Genomic DNA, 22,110 nt, shown 5'->3' on the forward strand with positions numbered 1-22,110 from the left:
AAGCACATTTTAGTTTGTATAATCAGTGAATCCCTTTCAAAAATATTTGCAACATTTGGGTGCTGATCCTCCTTATTGCAGTGCATAAATCATTGTATTCAGTGAAAGAGGCACAGATAGACAACTTTTAATTTATATTTTGCAATAATTAAAATAGACACGTTACAGTGTCCATTTTTGCATTGGTTCCTTGTAGCTGAAATCTATACAGCTTGTAGCTGAAGTAGTCAAGAAATACATATAACAGAACACATTACTTGAGGTTATAAACACCTGGTTTAGGCCCAAATGATATAGCATGACTCTACCGATGAAAATATAAAACACTTTGAAAACAGGAATTAGAACTAAACTTTGAGCATCAGAGTAAAACCATAACTCAACTGACAACTAGCTGTGTGTCTGTCTGGGGGCCGGGGGGGAATGATAAATCATATTGTCAGATCATATAATGATTGCATTTAAACACACATTGGAACACAATGTAATGAGGAAAGTATTACAGGTACACATTGTGACGTTTTGACAGGACACTCAGGAAACCTCATGTTCCTCCTGTCAGAAGACTCACATATTAAAATGAACAAGACTTGGCCAAATGAACGCTTACAGTAGGTTGCGAACTACAGACTGTTTAAGGCAGTGCTTGACTTGGACTGGAATAAGTGCCGGGACTCATTTTGGATGCCTGTACTGTTTAAATGTAGGTGCAGGAGCTCCACAATACTTTTGAGCTAATATTCTACAAGAGGATCAGGAGCTCAAGCAGTAGAACATTTGAGGTGCCGGTACCCAGCTCCGGTGAGCTTCTGCCCAAGTCAAGCACTGGTTTAAGGCAAGAAAACGATAATATTGACAACCAGGGATATAATGAATGAAATGTGGAGACTTCTTTAAAACGGAGATCAATGAAATCTACGGCCAACAACCAAGTGACAAATACAAGGTTATATAATTATTTTAGTCTTCGTATGGCTACCCAGTTATTCCATTTATTATAAAAAATATAGATGTATCTTTCACCAACATCCACATCACAACTGCATTGAGAACGACACCCCAGACCACCGAGAGTTATTTTTCTATCTATATAAAACCATTATATAGAACCTGACGAGGTTCTAAAATCCTGCCCATTCAACTAGAGTAAACATTTAATCTCAAAACATACATATTTAAATGGAATCAAATCAGATTTATCAGTCTTTATGCATCAGTTCGTATAGTTGAGTGAAAATAATTAATTGTTGAATAATAAACCAGATGTGTATACAAACGGTAGATACTGTGTGTGTGTACACACACAAATTTGTTGGTACACCGCCACAAAAAACAACGAATGCACAATCTCCTCTGTAATAACTTGAAACTGACAGAAGTAATTGGCATCCACCATTGTTTATTCCATATTTAATAGAAAGCAGACTTTGCTTTTCATTTTTTATTCAACATAATATTGTAAGTAATAACACAAATGAAAATGGCATGGACAAAAATGATGGGACCCATAACCTAATATTTTGTTGCACAACCTTTAGAGGCAATCACTGCAATCAAACATTTTCTGTATCTCTCAATGGGACTTCTGCACCTGTTAACAGGTAGTTTGGCCCACTCTTCCTGAGCAAACTGCTCCAGCTGTCTCAGGTTTGATGGGCGCCTTCTCCAAACTGCAAGTTTCAGCTCTTTCCATAGATGTTCGATAGGATTCAGATCAGGACTCATAGAAGGCCACTTCAGAATAGTTCAATGTTTTGTTTTTATTCATTCTTGGGTGCTTTTAGCTGTGTTTTGGGTCATTATCCTGTTGGAGGACCCATAACCTGCGACTAAAACAGAGCTTTCTGACACTGGGCAGTACATTTTGCTCCAGAATAACTCCAAATTTCACTGTGCCCTGCACAGGTTCAAGGCACCCTGTGCCAGGCACAGTAATGCAGCCCAAGAACTGAGTCATGTTTCACTGTAGGTATGGTGTTCTTTTCTTTGAAAGTGTTTCTATGAAAAGAGCTGATTGATGTGACTTGCCAAAAAGCTTGTTTTGACTCATCTGTCCAAAGGACATTCTCCCAGAAGGATTGTGGCTTGTCAATATGCATTTTAGCAAATTCTAGTCTGGCTTTATGTTTTTCTTTCAGAAGTGGAGTCCTCTTGGGTCTTCTTCCATGGAGCCCAAAGTGACGGCTGGTGCGATCAGAAACTGACGTACCTTCACCTTGGAGTTGAGCTTGCATCTTTTTGGCAGTTATCCTTGGTTCTTTTTCTACCATTTGCACTATTCTTCTGTTCAATCTGGGGTCGATGTTCCTCTTGCGGCCGCACCCAGGGAGGTTGGCTATAGTTCCATGGACCTTAAACTTCTTAATAATATTTGCAACTGTTGTCACAGGAACATCAAGCTGCTAGGAGATGGTGTTGTAACCTTTACCTTTACCATGCTTGTCTATTATTTTCTTTCTGATCTCCTCAGACAAATCTCTCCTCAGCTTTCTCTGGCCCATGTTCAGTGTGGTGCAACACAATGATACCAAACAGCACAGTGACTACTTTACTCTGGTCCATGTTCAGTGTGGTGGTCACAATGATACCAAACAGCACAGTGACTACTTTACTCTGGTCCATGTTCAGTGTGGTGGTCACAATGATACCAAACAGCACAGTGACTACTTTACTCTGGTCCATGTTCAGTGTGGTGCAACACAATGATACCAAACAGCACAGTAACTACTTTACTCTGGTCCATGTTCAGTGTGGTGGTCACAATGATACCAAACAGCACAGTGACTACTTTACTCTGGTCCATGTTCAGTGTGGTGGTCACAATGATACCAAACAGCACAGTGACTACTTTACTCCATTTAAATAGGCTGAATGACTGATTACAAGATAGGAGACTGTGTGATACTAATTACATAAATAAGTTTGAAATATCAATAAAATCCAATTATTTATCTTTTCTAAGGGGTACCAAAAAATGTGTCCAGGCCATTTTTGAATATCTTTGTAGAATAAGCAATAATTCATCTCTTTTCACAGGGTCTTTGCTTTATTCTATGACGTATACATGATAAAATAGCTTTTAATTTCATCACTTTTTAGGAGGAATTAAGCACTACTAAAGAACACTAATCATAAGAAGAGAACTGCTTGGGCCAAGAAACACGAGCAATGGACATTAGAACAGTGGAAATCTGTCTTTTGGTCCAAATTTGAGATTTTTGGTTCCAACCTCTGTGTCTTGGTGAGAGTAGGTGAATGGATGATCCCACATGTGTGGTTCCCACCGTGAAGCATGGAGGAGGTGTGATGTTGTGGGGGTGCTTTTGCTGGTGACGCTTTCTGTGATTCATTTAGAATTCAAGGCACACTTAACCAGCATGGCTACCACAGCATTCTGCAGCGATACACACATCCAGGCTGTGTAAGGGCTAGTTGACCAAGGAGGAGAGTGATGGAGTGCTGCATCAGATGACCTGCCCTCCACAATCACCTGACCTCAACCCAATTGAGATGGTTTGGGATGAGTCGGACCACAGAGTGAAGGAAAAGCGGCATACAAGTGTTCAGCATGTGGGAACTCCTTCAAGACTGTTGGAAAAGCATTCTTTATGAAGCTGGTTGAGAGAATGCCAAGAGTCTGCAAAGCTGTCATCTAGGCAAAGGGTGGCTACTTTGAAGATTCTAAAATATATTTTGTTTAACACTTGGTTACTACATGATTCCTTTTAAAATGCTTATCTTGGATTAGCTAACACAACGTGCCATTGGATCACAGGAGTGATGGTTGCTGATAATGGGCCTCTGTACACCTATGTAGATATTCTATTTAAAAAAATCAGCAGTTCCCAGCTACAATAGTCATTTACAACATTAGCAATGTCTACACTGTATTTCTGATCAATTTGATGTTATTTTAAATTGACATTTCTAAGTGACCCCAAACTTTGAACGGTATATATATATATATCCTGTGATTTCATCATATATAGATTGCCATTTTTATCAAAGTGAATATGACATGCTGAAATTACATCTTCAAAGTTTTTACTGTGCTCTCCTCCACATGCAAAACCCTGTATCTCATGGGAATATCTTCTACGTCACACACTGAACTGTCTTGAACACAGCCACTCTGATTTCCATGTGAATTTGCCTTCATTTAGTCATTAAAACTTATTTGGGATAGGGGGCACCATTTTCACTTTTGGATAAATAGCGTGCCCAAATTAAACTTCCTGCTACTCATCAACAGAATACAATATATGCATATTATTAGTAGATATGGATAGAAAACACTGACGTTTCTAAAACGGTTTGAATCATGTCTGTGAGTATAACAGAACTTATGTAGCAGGCAAAACCCAGAGAACAAACCATTCAGATTATATATTTGAGGTCACCGTCTATTCAATGAGTTTTCATTGGGAATCTAGACTTCTAAGGGACTTGTTTGCAGTTCCTACCGCTTCCACTGGATGTCACCAGTCTTTAGAAATTGGTTGAGGTTATTCCTTTGTGTAATGAAGAAGTACGGCAATCTTGAAGAAGTGTCACGTTATGTGTCCTGTTTGATAGTTGCGCAAGACTAGAAAGCATGCTTGAGTTTGTTGTCTTCCTGTATTGAACACAGATAGTCCCGTCTTCAATTTGATCGATTATTAACGTTTAAAAATACCTAAAGTTGTATTACAAAAGTAGTTTGAAATGTTTTGACAGAGTTTACAGGTAACTTTTGAGATATTTTGTGGTGATGTTGCGCAAATTGGAAGCTGTGTTTTCCTGGATCAAACGCGGCAAATAAATGGACATTTTGGATATATATTGACGGAATTAATAGAACAAAGGGACCATGTGTGATGTTTATGGGACATATTGGAGTGCCAACAAAAGAAGCTCGTCAAAGGTAAGGCATGAATTATATATTTATTTCGGTGTTTTGTGTCGCGCCTGCAGGGTTGAAATATGCTACTCTCTCTGTTTACGGTTGTGCTATCATCAGATAATAGCATGTTATGCTTTTGCCGAAAAGCCTTTTTGAAATCTGACATGTTGGCTGGATTCACGAGTGTAGCTTTAATTTGGTATCTTACATGTGTGATTTAATGAAAGTTTGATTTAAATTATTTTATTTGAATTTGGGGCTCTGCATTTCCCTGGCTATTGGCCAAGTGGGACGCAAGCGTCCCGCCTATCCCAGAGAGGTTACAATGATGAAAGCACCATATTCCATCCACACAGCATAGTAGGTATGCTATGTGCAACCACTCCTGTATCTAACAACTGAAAACTGTTGCCTTGCCCAACAATATGGCCGACACACAGTAACAGACTGGCACCAAGCTGATGAACACCCACTGACAATAGAGCCTGAAATGCAACATCCTTAGAAACCATGAGCTCCTGAGCTGAACTCTTGTGAAATACCTCGGTCTTAACGATACTACATGCTCTGTCTGTCTGCTTGTCATACATTTCCTTGTCCTGTTGTACTCTGTGCTGCGCTGCATGTGCTCATTATGTGCTTGTCATCTTAAATTGTGTTTAATATCCTTCCCAGGGACTGCAGTTAAATTAGCCGGCCGGCTAAAAACAGGCACTTAATGTGAACTGTCCCTGTAAAACTACATTTAATACAGTAAAGTAAATTGACATACTGATGTGATGAGAAAGCTGTAGATATTTGGAGACACATATTGCAGTCCTGTGTCGCTCAGTCAGTAGAGCACGTGGCTTACAACACCAAGGGTCATGGATAAAAGCATCTGCTAAATGGCATATAGTATTATATTAGTTTGTTGCAATCCCTTTGGCACTAATTTCAGAACCTTGATGTCATTTTTCGAAACTCTAGACAACTCACAACCGATGATTAAAAATGGAGGAAGAAGACGAGGAAGACGTGGTGGTCAAAGGAATGTCAGGGGACCACTACTCAGAAGGGGTGCTTGTCGTGGGCCTCGTTTAAGGAGGTGGGGGGGAACGTGGTAGAGGACAAGGCCACGGACCAAGACAGTGGCAACAACAGCAAAGTGTCCAATGAAATCCGAGCAATAGTTGTAGACCATGTCTTAAATCATGGCAGGACAATGACTGAGGCAGCTACAATGACTCAACCAAACCTCAGAAAATCAACCGTTGCCTCAATCATCAGAACTTTCTGCAATTAGAATCAGTAAGTCTTCAGCATGCACTAGACATTAGGCTACTCTCAATTGTCAAATGACTGTATAATGCATGCCAATGTGTACCACAGAGTAGGTGATGTGACCATCTCTACTTGCGCATCATCACCTGCACATCTATCACTCCAGTGTTAATGCTAAATTGTAATTATTTCACATCTATGGCCTATTTATTGCCTTACCTCCCTACTCTTCTACATTTGCACACACTGTACAAAGATTTTTCTATTGTGTTATTGACTGTATGTTTGTTTGTGTAACTCTGGTGTTTTTTTGCCGTACTGCTTTGCTTTATCTTGGCCAGGTCGCAGTTGTAAATGAGAACTTGTTCTCAACTGGCCTACCTGTCTTACTGTAATGTCTTACTGTAATGTTCCCTGCAGAATTGAGACTAGGCCAAATAGGGGAGGCAGAAGCAAAATTCTGACTGACCTGTAAGAGCGGTCTGTGGTCAATTTGGTTCTGGCCAGAAATTATATTCATCTTACAGAAGTCGGCAGCACATCTTGGACAATGTTCAACAATGTGGAAGCCATACATTGAAAAGTGTGGAAGCCACATGCTGAAAAGGCACGAGGTGTCTCTAAACCAGCTATACCATGTGCCTTTTGAAAAAAATGCAGACAGAGTGAAGCAACTGAGGACCGAGTATTTTCAGTTTCAAGATGCCTGTTGTGAAAAATACCCCCCAAAATCTACATCATTGTAATCAGTAATTCTCTTTTTAGAGGGTGATGGAGCTGGATGCTAACAAAAACCATCACAAATTCCTCTTTTTGGATGAGGCAGGCTTCAACCTGGCCAAGACAAGGAGGAGAGGTCGGAATTTAATTGGCCAGCGTGCAACCATCCAAGTACCTGGACAACGTGGGGCCAACATCACCATGTGTGCTGCTATATCGGAAGATGGTGTGGTAGGACGCAGACCTCGTATTGGATCATATAATGCAGCTCTCCTTGTAACCTTCCTTGATGAGCTAAATCAGGTCTGTAGAGCTGATGGCGTGACCTATGTCATTGTGTTGGATAATGTCAGGTTCCACCATGCTCAAATGGTGCAAGCATAGTTTCAGGCACATCCACAATTTTACCACCCTGTACTTACCCCCATTCTCTCCTTAACCCAATTGAGGAATTTTCTCCACATGGTGGTGGAAGGTATATGATAGGTGCCCTCATGAACAAGCCACCCTTCTCCAGGCCATGGATGACGCATGCAATGACATCACAACAGACCAGTGTCAGGCCTGGATTCGCCCGAAGATTCTTCCCAAGATGTTTGGCTAATGAAAACATCCATTGTGTTTTGGATGAGAACCTGTGGCCAAACCCACAAGACAGGTTTGATGGAAATATAGAAGTACAGTAATCAATAATTTGTTTAGCTTTCTATAGTAAGCCAGGTGAGGAACACTGCACTTGACATTTTACTGTAGTTTCTTATTTTTTTTTGTAGCTAGTTATTTTTGCTTTGATTCAAAGAAACCTGTTGTGACTTGTATTTCATCAATAAATGTCTCATTTTGTTCAATGATTCCACTGTGTCTGTAGTATTCGCTCTAATAGTTATTTTAGTGATGTACTTACATGTTTCATTATGGTACTACATGTATCACATATTTTGTACTACAATATATAATGTGTGTACGACCAACTACACAGTGAAACTCTGTATCTTGTGTGTGGGTGATCTAAATTAATGTTCCTATGGTATTTCATGATAAATTTGTTATTTGAAATAATGATTTTGCAAGTGCAAGGTTTCATTAAATATATGAATGCACAATGCAATGTTTTGAACATGGGACAGTCTGTGTTACAAGTGATGACCGTTTTGAGTTTTGGTTCTGAAATTGTGCCAAAGTGATCGTAAAAAACTGTATTATATATTATCTGCCTGAGACCACAGCCCAATTAAAATATATTTTAAAAATGAAGCATACTTGTGTACTCGTTTCCTTGACGTAAACTGTACCAAATTTATGAAATTCTGCTATTTTTGGTTTGTGTGAGGCTTTCGATTTGGTTTGCTGTAATGAGTGTTTATCAATTTTTTACTTTGTGTTAATAATGTAGTGCTACATAGCCACTTCAGCAGCGCTCCAGGAACCAGACTTCGTTGTGTCGGTGTGCGGCTGCGGGGCTGGTATAGCCGGCCACGATGAAGGACTCGCTCACACACAGCTGTGGAGAGTCCAGCACCTCGCCCAGAGCATGGATCTCCCCTAGGATAGAGGTCTCAGTAGTGGGTCCACTGAACGACCTGACAGGGGTAGGGAGAAAGAGATGGATTAAAGGTTACACAGTTACTTTAAATCATTACATCACGTTGCAATAATAATGTGAATCCATGTATTATAATAGAAACATTACTTTTGTAAATATACACAGAGTGTACAAAGCATTAAGGACACCTGCTCTTTCCATGACAAACTGACCAGGTGATCCCTTATTGATGTCACTTGTTAAATCCACTTCAAAAATCAGTGTAGATTAAAGGGGAGGAGACAGGTTAACCTGTCTAGGAACAGGGTTCCACTAGTGATGAATCGCAGGGCGCCAAATTCAATCAACAGAAATCTCAATTCATATTTCTCAAACATACAAGTATTAGACACCATTTTAAAAGATAAAATTCTCCTTAATCCAACCAGTGTCCGATTAAAAAAAAAAAAACTTTTCGGCGAAAGCAGAACATATCACTATGTTAGGTCAGCAAATAGTCACAGAAAGCATATAGCGATTTTCCAACCAAAGAGAGGAGTCACAAAAAGCAGAAATAGAGAAAATTAATCACTAACCTTTGATATTCTTCATCAGATGACGCTCCTGGGACAACATGTTACACATGTATGTTTTGTTCGATCAAGTTCATGTTTATATCCAAAACATCCATTTGCCTCCAAAACATCCCGTGAATTTGCACAGAGCCACATCAATTTACAGAAATACTCATAATTGATAAATGATACAAGTGTTATTCACAGAATTAAAGATACACATCTCCTTAATGCAACTGCTGTGTCAGATTTCAAAAAAACTTTACGGAAAAAGCAAACCATGCAATAATCTGAGTACGGCGCTCAGAAACCAATACAACCCAAAAAGATATCTGCCATGTTGGAGTCAACAGAAGTCAGAAATAGCATTATAAATATTCACTTCCCTTTGATCTTCATCAGTGCACTCTCAGGAATCCCAGTTCCACAATAAATGTTTGATTTGTTCCATAAAGTCCATCATTTATGTCCAAATAACTCCTTTTGGTTCGCGCGTTCAGTACACAATCTAAACTCAGAACGCGCAGGCAGGTCCAGGCAAAAGTTCAGACGAAAAGTCATATTACAGTTCGTAGAAACATGTCAAACGATGTATAGAATCAATCTTTAGGATGTTTTCATCATAAATCTTCAATAATGTTCCAACCGGAGAATTCCTTTGTCTGTAGAAAAGCAATGGAACGCAAGGCAACTTCAACATGCGTCTTCCACAACATCCACACGCGTCACGAGAAACCTTAGATCTCCCACTTCCTGGTTGGATTTTTCTCAGGTTTTTGCCTGCCATATGAGATCTGTTATACCCACAGACATCATTCAAACAGTTTTAGAAACTCCATAGTTTTTTCTATCCTAATATGCATATATTAGCAACTGGGACTGAGTAGCAGGCAGTTTACTCTGGGCACACTTTTCATCCAAACGTGAAAATGCTGCCCCCTAGCCCAAACAGGTTTTAAGGAAGGATTTTTAAACCTTGAAACATGGATTTTGTATGTGTGCCATTCAGAGGGTGAATGGGCAAGACAAAATATTTAAGTGCCTTTGAATGGGGTATGGTAGTAGGTGCCAGACGCACCGATTTGTGTCAAGAACTGCAACGCTGCTGGGTTTTTCATGCTCAACAGTTTCCCGTGTGTATCAAGAATGGTCCACCACCCAAAGGATATCCAGCCAACTGTGGGAAGTATTAGAGTCAACATGGGCCAACATCCCTGTGGAACACTTTACACCTTGTAGATTCCATGCCTCGACGAATTGAGGCTGTTCTGAGGGCAAGGGGTTCAATTCAATATTAGGAAGGTGTTCTTAATGTGTTGTACATTAAGTGTACACTACATGATCAAAAGTATATGGACATGTGCTAGTCAAACATCTCATTCCAAAATCAAGAACATTAATATGGAGTTGCCCCCCCCTTTGCTGCTATAACAGCCTCCACTCATCTGGGAAGGGTTTCCAATAGATGTTGGAACATTGCTGCGGGGACTTGCTTCCATTCACCGCCAACAGCATTAGTGAGGTCAGAACTGATGTTGGCCGATTAGGCCTGGCTTGCAGTCGGCGTTCCAATTCATCCCAATTTGTTTGATGGAGTTGAGGTCAGGGCTCTGTGCAGGCCAGTCAAGTTCTTCCACATCTTCCACAAACGGATCTCGACAATCCGTTTCTATAAGAACCTTGCTTTGTGCATTGTCATGATGAAACAGGAAAGGGCCTTCCCCAAACTGTTCTCACAAAGTTGGAAGCACAGAATTGTCTAGAATGTCATTGTATGCTGTAGCATTAAGATTTCCCTTCACTGGAACTAAGGGGCCTAGCCTGAACCAAGAAAAACAGCCACAGACCATTATTGCTCCTCCAAACTTTACAATTGGCACTATGCATTCGGGCAGGTAGTGTTCTCCCGGCATCCGCCAAAACCAGAAAGCTCGGCCATGGAAACCCATTTCATGAAGCTCCTGAGAAACAGTTATTGTGCTGAAGTTGCTTCCAGATGCAGTTTGGAACTTGGTAGTGAGTGTTGCAAACGAAGACAGACGCACTTCTATTCTGTGAGCTTGTGTGGCCTACCACTTCGCAGATGAGCTGTTGTTGCTCCTACAAGTTTCAGCTTCACAATAACTGTACTTACCGTTGACCGGGGCAGCTCTAGCAGGGCAGAGATGTTATGAACTGACTTGTTGGAAAGGTGGCATCCTATGACGTTGAAAGTCACTGAGCTCTTCAGTAAGGCCATTCTACTGACAATGTTTGTCTATGGATATTGCATGGCTGTGTGGTCGATTTTATACACCAGTCAACAACCCCCCTCACCTGCTGTAGATTACGGTGGCAGGCCATGTCTCCATGGTGATGTCAGGGTCAAAGGGCGTGGGGGGTTGGTCCTGGTGTTGGGATGGTAAGTAGTAGGCCACCGTCACATCTCTGGATAGGCTGGAGCGGGAGTCATCAGTCCTCACCACCGTCACAATGGGAAGGGTCATACCCAGGTAGTTACCTGGCACACACAGAGGGATGAGGAGGACCCAAACAGAAGTTAAAGGGATACTTTATTTTGGGATTTTGGCAATAAGGCCCTTTATTTACTTCTCCAGAGTCCAAGAAACTTGTGGATACCATTTGTCTCTGCATGCAGTTTGAAGGAAGTTACTAACTAGCGTTACACATAGACTTCCAGACATTGTGCAAATGAAAGTTGGCTAGGCAAAACTAATTCCAACTTCTTTCTTACTGAACACAAAGACATACAAATAGGGCTGTCCCAACAAAAATAAATATTGGTTGACCAAGAGTAGTCTGTTCATTTGACCATTCGATTGGTCAAAATGTTAACTTGTATTTGTGAACATACATACCCATACATACAGTGAAGTTGAAAGTTTACATACACTTAGGTTGGAGTCATTGAAACTCCAAGCCTATCAGAAGCTTCTAAAGCCATGATATCATTTTCTGGATTTTTCCAAGGTGTTTAAAAGGCAGTCAACTTAGTGTATTTTAACTTCTGACGCAATGGAATTGTGATACAGTGAATTATAAGTGAAATAATCTGTCTGTTAACAATTGTCGGAAAAATTACTTGTGTCATGCACAAAGTAGATGTCGTAACCGACTTGCCAAAACTATAGTTTGTTCAAAAGGAATGTGGAGTGGATGAAAAAAACTAGTCTTAATGACTCCAACATAAGTGTACGTAAACTTAAACTGTACATGGATCCTTATCTGCTACGCTCACACACCTGAGGTATTCTGCTGGCAGATATATCTCATGAGCTTCATGAAGCCGGCACAGATGCTCTGCTCGTACGTGTCCTCTCGCACAGTGATACACGCCCAGCTGGTCTGGTTGTAGACTCTCTTCTCATACTGCACAGGACAATGCATATGGCAGAACAATGGACAAATGGTACGAGGGGCAGAGAGAGGGAAAGAATGAGAGAGCATGAGTGAAAGAGAAAAATGACAGACAGGGCTATCCATTCTGCCCTGCTATTTAGTCATTGTTAGTTTTTTTAAACCTGGATAACACTCGCCAGCCCAGCCCCCTGCCCCATCCACCGCTGCCCCCTGGACTCTGATCACTTGGCTACATAGCTGATGCACACTGGCCTGTCCATTAATCACGGTACTCCATTCTGCTTGTTTGTTTTATCTGTCGGCCGAGTTGCCTAGTCAATGCCATCTCACCTGCTGTTGTTATGCTAGCGGATTAGCTGTTGTCTCACCCACTGTTTTAGCTAGCTTTCCCAATTCAACACATGTGATTACTGTATGCCTCGCTGTATGTCTCTCTCAAATGTCAATATGCCTTGTATACTGTTGCTCAGGTTAGTTATCATTGTTTTAGTTCACAATGGAGCCCCTAGTCCCACTCCTCATACCCCTGATACCTCCTTTGTCCCACCTCCCACATATGCGGTGACCTCACCCATTACAACCAGCATGTCCAGAGATAAAACCTCTCTCATCATCACCCAGTGCCTGGGCTTACCTCCGCCGTACCCCACCATACCCGTCTGTGCATTATGCCCTGAATATATTCTACCATGCCCAGAAACCTGCTCCTCTTATTCTCTGTCCCCAACGCTCTAGGCGACCAGTTTTGATAGCCCTTAGCCGCACCCTCTTACTACTCCTTCTCTGTTCCGCGGGTGATGTGGAGGTAAACCCTGGCCCTGCATGTCCCCAGGCACCCTCATTTGTTGACTTCTGTGATCGAAAAAGCCTTGGTTTCATGCATATCAACATCAGAAGCCTCCTCCCTAAGTTTGTTTTACTCACTGCTTTAGCACACTCTGCTAACACTGATGTCCTTGCCGTGTCTGAATCCTGGCTCAGGAAGGCCACCAAAAATTCAGAGATTTCCATACCCAACTATAACATCTTCCGTCAAGATAGAACTGCCAAAGGGGGAGGAGTCGCAGTCTACTGCAGAGATAGCCTGCAAAGTAGTGTCATACTTTCCAGGTCCATACCCAAACAGTTCGAACTACTATTTCTGAAAATTACTCTCTCCAGAAATAAGTATCTCACTGTTGCCACCTGCTACTGACCCCCCTCAGCTCCCAGCTGTGCCCTGGACACCATTTGTGAATTGATGGCCCCCCATCTAGCTTCAGAGTTTGTTCTGTTAGGTGACCTAAACTGGGATATGCTTAACACCCCGGCAGTCCTACAATCTAAGCTAGATGCCCTCAATCTCACACAAATCATCAAGGAACCCACCAGGTACAACCCTAACTCTGTAAGCAAGGGCACCCTCATAGATGTCATCCTGACCAACTGGCCCTCCAAATACACCTCCGCTGTTTTCAACCAGGATCTCAGCGACCACTGCCTCATTGCCTGTATCCGCTACGGTGCCGCAGTCAAACGACCACCCCTCATCACTGTCGAACGCTCCCTAAAACACTTCTGTGAGCAGGCCTTTCTAATCGACCTGGCCCGGGTATCCTGGAAGGACATTGACCTCATCCCGTCAGTTGAGGATGCCTGGTCATTCTTTAAGAGTAACTTCCTCACCATTTTAGATAAGCATGCTCCGTTCAGAAAATGCAGAACTAAGAACAGATACAGCCCTTGGTTCACTCCAGACCTGACTGCCCTCGACCAGCACAAAAACATCCTGTGGCGGACTGCAATAGCATCGAATAGTCCCCGCGATATGCAACTGTTCAGGGAAGTCAGGAACCAATACACGCAGTCAGTCAGGAAAGCTAAGGCCAGCTTCTTCAGGCAGAAGTTTGCATCCTGTAGCTTCAACTCCAAAAAGTTCTGGGACACTGAAGTCCATGGAGAACAAGAGCACTTCCTCCCAGCTGCCCACTGCACTGAGGCTAGGGAACACGGTCACCACCGACAAATCCATGATTATCGAAAACTTTAACAAGCATTTCTCAACGGCTGGCCATGCCTTCCGCCTGGCTGCTCCTACCTCGGCCAACAGCTCCGGCCCCCCTGCAGCTCCTCGCCCAAGCCTCTCCAGGTTCTCCTTTACCCAAATCCAGATAGCAGATGTTCTGAAAGAGCTGCAAAACCTGGACCCGTATAAATCAGCTGGGCTTGACAATCTGGACCCTCTATTTCTGAAACTGTCCGCCGCCATTGTCACAACCCCTATTACCAACCTGTTCAACCTCTCCTTCATATCATCTGAGATCCCCAAGGATTGGAAAGCTGCCGCTGTCATCCCCCTCTTCAAAGGGGAAGACACCCTGGACCCAAACTGTTACAGATCTATATCCATTCTGCCCTGCCTATCTAAGGTCTTCGAAAGCCAAGTCAACAAACAGGTCACTGACCATCTCGAATCCCACCGTACCTTCTCCGGTATGCAATCTGGTTTCCGAGCCGGTCACGGGTGCACCTCAGCCACACTCAAGGTACTAAACGACATCATAACCGCCATCGATAAAAGACAGTACTGTGCAGCCGTCTTCATCGACCTTGCCAAGGCTTTCGACTCTGTCAATCACCATATTCTTATCGGCAGACTCAGTAGCCTCGGTTTTTCGGATGACTGCCTTGCCTGGTTCACCAATTACTTTGCAGATAGAGTTCAGCGTGTCAAATCGGAGGGCATGTTGTCCGGTCCTCTGTCAGTCTCTATGGGGGTGCCACAGGGTTCAATTCTCGGGCCGACTCTTTTCTCTGTGTATATCAATGATGTTGCTCTTGCTGCGGGCGATTCCTTGATCCACCTCTACGCAGACGACACCATTCTATGCGCTTTCGGCCCGTCATTGGACACTGTACTATCTAACCTCCAATCGAGCTTCAATGCCATACAACACTCCTTCCGTGGCCTCCAACTGCTCTTAAACGCTAGTAAAACCAAATGCATGCTTTTCAACCGATCGCTGCCTGCACCCGCATGCCCGACTAGCATGACCACACTGGATGGTTCCGACCTTGAATATGTGGACACCTATAAGTACCTAGGTGTCTGGCTAGACTGCAAACTCTCCTTCCAGACCCATATCAAACATCTCCAATCAAAAATCAAATCAAGAGTCGGCTTTCTATTCCGCAACAAAGCCTCCTTCACTCACGCTGCCAAGCTTACCCTAGTAAAACTGACTATCCTACCGATCCTCGACTTCGGGGATGTCATCTACAAAATTGCTTCCAACACTCTTCTCAGCAAACTGAATGCAGTTTATCACAGTGCCATCTGTTTTGTCACTAAAGCACCTTATACTACCCACCACTGCGACTTGTATGCTCTCGTCGGCTGGCCCTCGCTACATATCCGTCGCCAGACCCACTGGCTCCAGGTCATCTACATTGCCATGCTAGGCAAAGCTCCGCCTTATCTCAGCTCACTGGTCACGATGGCAACACCTATCCGTAGCACGCGCTCCAGCAGGTGTATCTCATTGATCATCCCTAAAGCCAACACCTCATTCGGCCGCCTTTCGTTCCAGTACTCTGCTGCATGTGGCTGGAACGAATTGCAAAAATCGATGAAGTTGGAGACTTTTATCTCCCTCACCAACTTCAAACATCAGCTATCTGAGCAGCTAACCGATCGCTGCAGCTGTACATAATCTATTGGTAAATAGCCCACCCATTTTCACCTACCTCATCCCCACAGTTTTTATTTATTTACTTTTCTGCTCTTTTGCACACCAATATCTCTACCTGTACATGATCATCTGATCATTTATCACTCCAGTGTTAATCTGCAATATTGTAATTATTCGCCTACCTCCTCATGCCTTTTGCACACATTGTATATAGACTCCCATTTTTCTCTACTGTGTTATTGACTTGTTAATTGTTTACTCCATGTGTAACTCTGTTGTCTGTTCACACTGCTATGCTTTATCTTGGCCAGGTCGCAGTTGCAAATGAGAACCTGTTCTCAACTAGCCTACCTGGTTAAATAAAGGTGAAATGAAAAAAATAAAAATAAAAAGAAGTGCAGGGATAGATTAAAGGTTGCCCTTTTGCCTGGCTCAAGTGAACTGAGCAGTCGTGCTAGTTGAGCCTGTTCCCGAAGTTGCCCCATTGGGCAGATGATTTAAAGGTCCAATGCAGCAGTTTTTACCTATATATCAAATCATTTCTGGGTAATAAGTAAGTACCTTACTGTGATTGCATTTAATTAAAATGGTCCAAAAGAAACAAAAACAACTTCTTAGCTAAGAGCAATTTCTCAAGCAAGAATTTTTCTAGGACTGTCTGGGAGTTGTCTTAGTGGGGAGGGAAAAACTGAAAAAACTGTTGTTGGCAGAGAGGTTTGGAACTCTCTTATTGGTTTAACAAATTTAAAATGCCTGTTGTCACCAGGCAGGCCGAAACTTCATCCCACCAAAACAGGCTGAAGTGTTCTGTCAGGTGTTCTTCTCAAACAGCTCTTACAAAAAGGGCATGGTCATCATTTTTACAGTATTATTCCAACCTTAGTGTGGAAATATATATACAAAAAACACAGAAAAACACATCTTTGACTGCACTGAGGCTTTAATATTTGTTTGGTTTTTAAAACAACCAAACTGCAAAGAATTCCAATAGCCCAAAGCTGATCTTTCTGGTTCCTCCCCATTTTTTAAATGAAAGACAGCAAATGTATGGCATTTATGCCAGTTGGGCAAGTTGGGAAAGTTGAGCCCCCCTATGTTGAGCCCCCCTATGTGTAGATGAAAGGCAGGCAATACTTTATGACATTTCTGCATGTAAATACGGTGCATTCGGAAAGTATTCAGACCCCTTCCCTTATGTTACAGCCTTATTCTAAAATGTAGTGAATAAATGTTTCTCCTCAATCTACACACAAAACCCCCATAATGACAAAACGAAAACAGGTTTTTCAATTTTTTTTGCAAATGTATTAAAAATAAAACAGAACCTTATTTACTAAGTATTCAGACCCTTTGCTATGAGACTCAAAATGAAGCTCAAGTGCATCCTGTTTCCATTGATCATTCTTGAGATGTTTCAACAACTTGGAGTCCACCTGTGGTAAATTCAATTGATTGGATTTGATTTGGAAAAGCACACAACTGGTCTATATAAAAAGATCCCACATTTGAGTGCATGACAAAGCAAAACCCAAGCCATGAGGTCAAAGGAATTATCCGTAGAGCTCCGAGACAGGATTGTGTCGAGGTACAGATCTGGGAAAGGGTACCAAAACATTTCTGGAGCATTGAAGGTCCGCAAGAACACAGTGGCCTCAATCATTCTTAAATGGAACAAGTTTGGCACCACCAAGACTCTTCCTAGAGCTGGCCGCCCGTTCCAAACTGACCTTTCAGGAGAGGTGACCAAGAACCCAATGGTCACTCTGACAGAGCTCCAGAGTTCCGCTGGAGAACCTTCCAGAAGGACAAACATCTCAGCAGCACTCCACCAATCAAGCCTTTATGGTCAGACGGAAGCCACTTCTCAGTAAAAGTCACATGACAGCCCGCTTGGAATTTGCCAAAAGGCACCTAAAGGATTCTCAGACCTTGAGAAACAAAAGACTCTCTGGCACTATCCCTACAGTGAGGCATGGTGGTGCCAGCATCATGCTGTGGGGATGTTTTTCAGCAGCAGGGACTGGGAGACCAGTCAGGATCGAGGAAAAGATGAACGGAGCAAAGTAGAGAGAGATCCTTGATGAAAACCTGCTCCAGAGCACTCAGGACCTCAGACTGGGGCGAAGGTTCACCTTCCAATAGGACAATAACACTAAGCACACAGCCAAGCCAACACAGGACTGACTTGGGGAGAAGTCTCTGAATGTCCTTGAGTGACCCAGCCAGAGCTCGGACTTGAACCCGATCAAACATCTCTGGAGAGACCTGAAAATAGCTGCGCAGCGACGCTCCCCATCCATAATAATTTAAGTACATTTCAAACATTTCCCCCCAAAACTTTTTGTTTTCTCATTATGGGGTATTGTGTGTACATTGATGAGGGGGGGGGACATTTAAATCAATTTTAGAATAAGGCTGTAATGTAACACATTTTGGAAAAAGTCAAGGGGTCGGAATCATTTCTGATTGCACGGTAGCTAATTTTGGGTAACCCCTTCCCCCCAAAAAATACTTCTGACTTGCCTGATGGGTAATTACCTTTCACACCTAATGTCAATCCCTGGAATTGATTGATAAAGAAAGCAATATAGAGCTATATAAAAAGAGTGGTAGATATTCATTTATTCATATGCATCTTCTTTAACTCAAATTAAAATGCTCAAAGGCTTGCATCAATACTGTTAATTACAACGCTCCCTGTTTACTCAAACTCAATGAAATCATGAAATCAAGCTGAGAATATAAGATAGGCTAGATAAAGCCTGTCCGCCAGTCCATCTTTCCCTACTGGGTGATGGGGACAGAGGGAGCAATGAATGAGTACAAAGGGTGCTAGACTAGCTTACATTCTCTTTGCATGTGATCAGTGTGAAGGGGACTTTCTCCCTGTCCGTCATGCTCTCTGTGTCTGAGGTTAGCTGTTGGATGGGCTGGGCCATGTCTGGAAGGAAAGAGAGACAGGGGTTAGAGACTGGTGTCACACAATGTCACCTACAAGATAAACGACCACACAACAAGATAGTGATCAGTTTCTCTTCCTCAGATGGCATACAGCACAATAATAATTATACTGCTGTGCTGTAGTACACTGGGCTTCTGTGTAAAGGAAACAGTTTATGAGAATAATCTTATAACATAATTGAAAAATCAGTTTGAGAACAGATTTGGACGAGGTTAGTGTATTGAATGTTACATTTCTTTTTATTGTATATATTTTATTACAGGAGTCGCTAGTGCGCGATGAGACAAGGATATCCCTGCCGGCCAAACACTCCCTAACACGGAGGACGCTGGGACAATTTTGCACCACCCCATGGACCTTCCGGTCGCGGCCGGGTGCGACAGAGCTTGGACTCGAACCCAGAATCTCTACTGGCACAGCTAGCACTGCAGTGCAGTGCCTTAGACCACTGCGCCACTCGGGAGGCCTGAATGTTACATTTCTGACAAAGTCTTTCTCACTGAGTGACCTTAGACGAGGGACTGAAGTTTAGGAAGCAATGAGAGCCCTAAGGAAGCACATGATAGGAACATTTAGGTCAGATGGACAGGTTTTCCACCATTTTGGGTGGTCCGTGCACTGCAGAATCCAATGTACACTCAAAGTTGGACGCAAATTAGCTTTGGGGTTATCGTACACTGCAGAACCTTGGCCTGCGTCCAAATTACACAAATTAACTTTGAGGTAGTCTTTAATCAAGCACCATTCTCTCCCTGATCAACTAGCCTAACATTTTAACGCTTTTGTTTGTTTTCCTTATGTGGCATATGACCTACTTTCTGTATTGGAGGAAAACAGCTACGCTAACATCTTGACCACAACGTGCACGAGCATTGCCAAATAAATGTACATATACATGTTATTCAATCATTGCACGTAGCCAGGCGCTAAAATAGAATTTGGTTCCATTTGTGATGCTTAACTGCAACAAGTCCCGCTTCTCCGAACTCCTCATTGGTTTTTAAGAGCATATACCCACGTGTCATTTAAAGATGAACTGAGGTCCACACTCCAGTCAGTGGTGGTAATGCACCTTGGTTGGTTGCTAACCACCATATAAAGTCCAAAGAAGAAGAAACATGAATGAGGAGAGATTACTAGAAACAAACTCAGTTTACCCTTTTATCTGTGGATTAATTGTCAGAGTAGAGGATATTGTGCATTTCAGGTAAAATAACAACCAAATGTTTATATCCCAGGACAAATAAGCTAGCAACTGCAAGATAACTATTGCCATAAACGTTTAATGCTTTTCGACCTGTCCAAGTTCAGAGTTCGTTTTGATAGTTAAACCTTCGTGTCCTGATCACGTCTGGTGTGGGTGGACAAATATAAACACGCGTGCGAGTGGTCTGATCAGCATGTAAAATACTCATGTTGTACCCACCTGCACTAGAACCAAAATAACCTAGGCCCATTCAGCTGTTTAGCTCAGAGCTGTGGCTACAAAACAAACTCACTCAAATCTGATTATAACCCACCATTTTGTGACTATGAAAGGGCAAACAGGCTTTTGCATATCTAAAATGTTTATCTAAACTACGTAGCCTGTAGGCCTAGGTCTATTCCACTAAATAACATCTAAAGGTGTAGGTGTTATTCTCCATCTTACAACAGGTTGAATAGTGCAGGCCAGTTTGTCACGGTTTCTCTCACAGCTAAACATTTACTTGGATGGTCTATTTTTCCTTCAAAAGCTGATTCTGAAAGGGTGAGTAGTCCCCTTTCCCTAGTGTTGTGAACAAAGTTCAGACCTGTACAATTAACCTACATTTTCCATAACGACATTGAGTTCACAGTCCATTATACTACATAATAACATGTGCCAATAGCAATGTGTAGTTAGTATGCTTGATGAGAAATTGTGTTGATCTTGTGTTGCTGGTCCAAGTCATCTTCTGCCATAATGGGCCAGAAATGATTTAAAATCAAAATGGTTTACATGTAAATACAGACTTCACTTACGGCGTTTTCTCCACTTACACATCACGCTGCAAAGGATAGTGGTTCAAGTAGCGTTCGAATAAAACAGGCGTTTGTCAGTCTGCGAGGGGAGCAAGGAGTGACTCAAACGTTTCTGGTGCAGGACTATGTGTGCATGCTTGCAATTCGACCCTAGAGCAATCAAAATCAACTATCACCCCCCTCTTACCCTGGGGAATTTGAACATGATGCTCTCTGCCAATGTCCTGCCAGTAGTTTAACAGGCTATCCTGACCCTCTTCTTCCATAGCATCGTTTACCCCATCCGCCCACCCGCTTCTGCAGAGGTCTGAATCGATGTCATCCTCGTTGAAGGCATCCAAGTCCTCTAGCGTGATAGTGGGTCTTGATCCAGATTCACCCCCGCGACTGTCACCTCCTTCGCCACTCATGTGACAGCCTCCTCCATTCATGGTTATTTTGACAGAAGTGCCCCAAAACGACTTGCAACAGTCGCAGATCTCCAGTGGGGAGGGGAAGATTGTTGAAGCGATAACAGCAGGCTACAATGTTGCCGACCTAGTGAGCTTGATAGCTGGCCAGCAAGTCCAGAAAACTTTTACAAACGAAACGAAGGAATCATGACAACCACTGCATTAGGTCGACAGTGCCTGTCAAATACGTACGACTGATGTACAAAGTATAATATAGTTAGTAAAACTACCGGGTTCTTGTGCACATAAAGCAACTTCGAATGTCTCTTTCCCCGTGCGGTGATGACTTGTATTTTAATTTCAAGGCTCTCTCTGGTCACATGGCATACAATGGGTCATCACTAGTTACCACAGCTACAAATGGCTAAACACCGCCTATTTCTGAATGTTATCTTCTTCAAATCAAATCCTCTTCAAATGTAAACTTAACCACACAGCTAACCGTATGCCCAACCCTAACCTTAAATGTAGACCAAAAAGCGAGTTGTATTTTTCAGGATTTTGACTTTGTGGTTGTGTAACTACTGACAACTCATGCGGAGGAAGGAGAACAGTATGTGGGTGTGATCAAAGGCGCGTAGTTCTCTGATAGGTGAAGAAAACATCTAAATGTATAAAACATATACATGACTAACTTTGACATTGGTGTAAATATATTTTGCCCAAATTTTTTTAAAGTGTGCAATTTCAGGGGGAAAA

General features: G+C 42.4%; 1 protein-coding gene across 1 annotated transcript; it reads right to left on the minus strand.

Annotated features, from left to right (window-relative positions):
* Positions 1 to 6,407: 6,407 nt before the first annotated feature.
* On the minus strand, positions 6,408 to 21,746 carry LOC123995700 (heme-binding protein 1-like). Its single transcript, XM_046299368.1, has 5 exons — positions 21,147 to 21,746; positions 18,840 to 18,934; positions 12,205 to 12,331; positions 11,279 to 11,462; positions 6,408 to 8,445 (listed from the first exon to the last, which is right to left on the minus strand). The coding sequence occupies exons 1-5, from the start codon at positions 21,388 to 21,390 to the stop codon at positions 8,274 to 8,276; spliced, it is 822 nt and encodes a 273-aa protein (XP_046155324.1). The 5' UTR covers positions 21,391 to 21,746; the 3' UTR covers positions 6,408 to 8,273.
* Positions 21,747 to 22,110: the final 364 nt, after the last annotated feature.

The sequence above is a fragment of the Oncorhynchus gorbuscha genome, linkage group LG14, assembly GCF_021184085.1.
Source record: "Oncorhynchus gorbuscha isolate QuinsamMale2020 ecotype Even-year linkage group LG14, OgorEven_v1.0, whole genome shotgun sequence".
In the NCBI taxonomy this organism is placed as follows: Eukaryota; Metazoa; Chordata; class Actinopteri; order Salmoniformes; family Salmonidae; genus Oncorhynchus; species Oncorhynchus gorbuscha.

What these genes read in the sequence shown, in the direction of transcription:
- LOC123995700 (XM_046299368.1), bottom strand. Translation starts at nt 21,390, where the DNA reads ATGAATGGAGGAGGCTGTCACATGAGTGGCGAAGGAGGTGACAGTCGC. An exon ending in TGATCACATGCAAAGAGAAT is followed by an intron (nt 12,332 to 18,839) that starts GTAAGCTAGTCT and finishes TGTCCTGTGCAG; the next exon opens with TATGAGAAGAGAGTCTACAA. An exon ending in CTGCCAGCAGAATACCTCAG is followed by an intron (nt 11,463 to 12,204) that starts GTGTGTGAGCGT and finishes TGTGTGTGCCAG; the next exon opens with GTAACTACCTGGGTATGACC.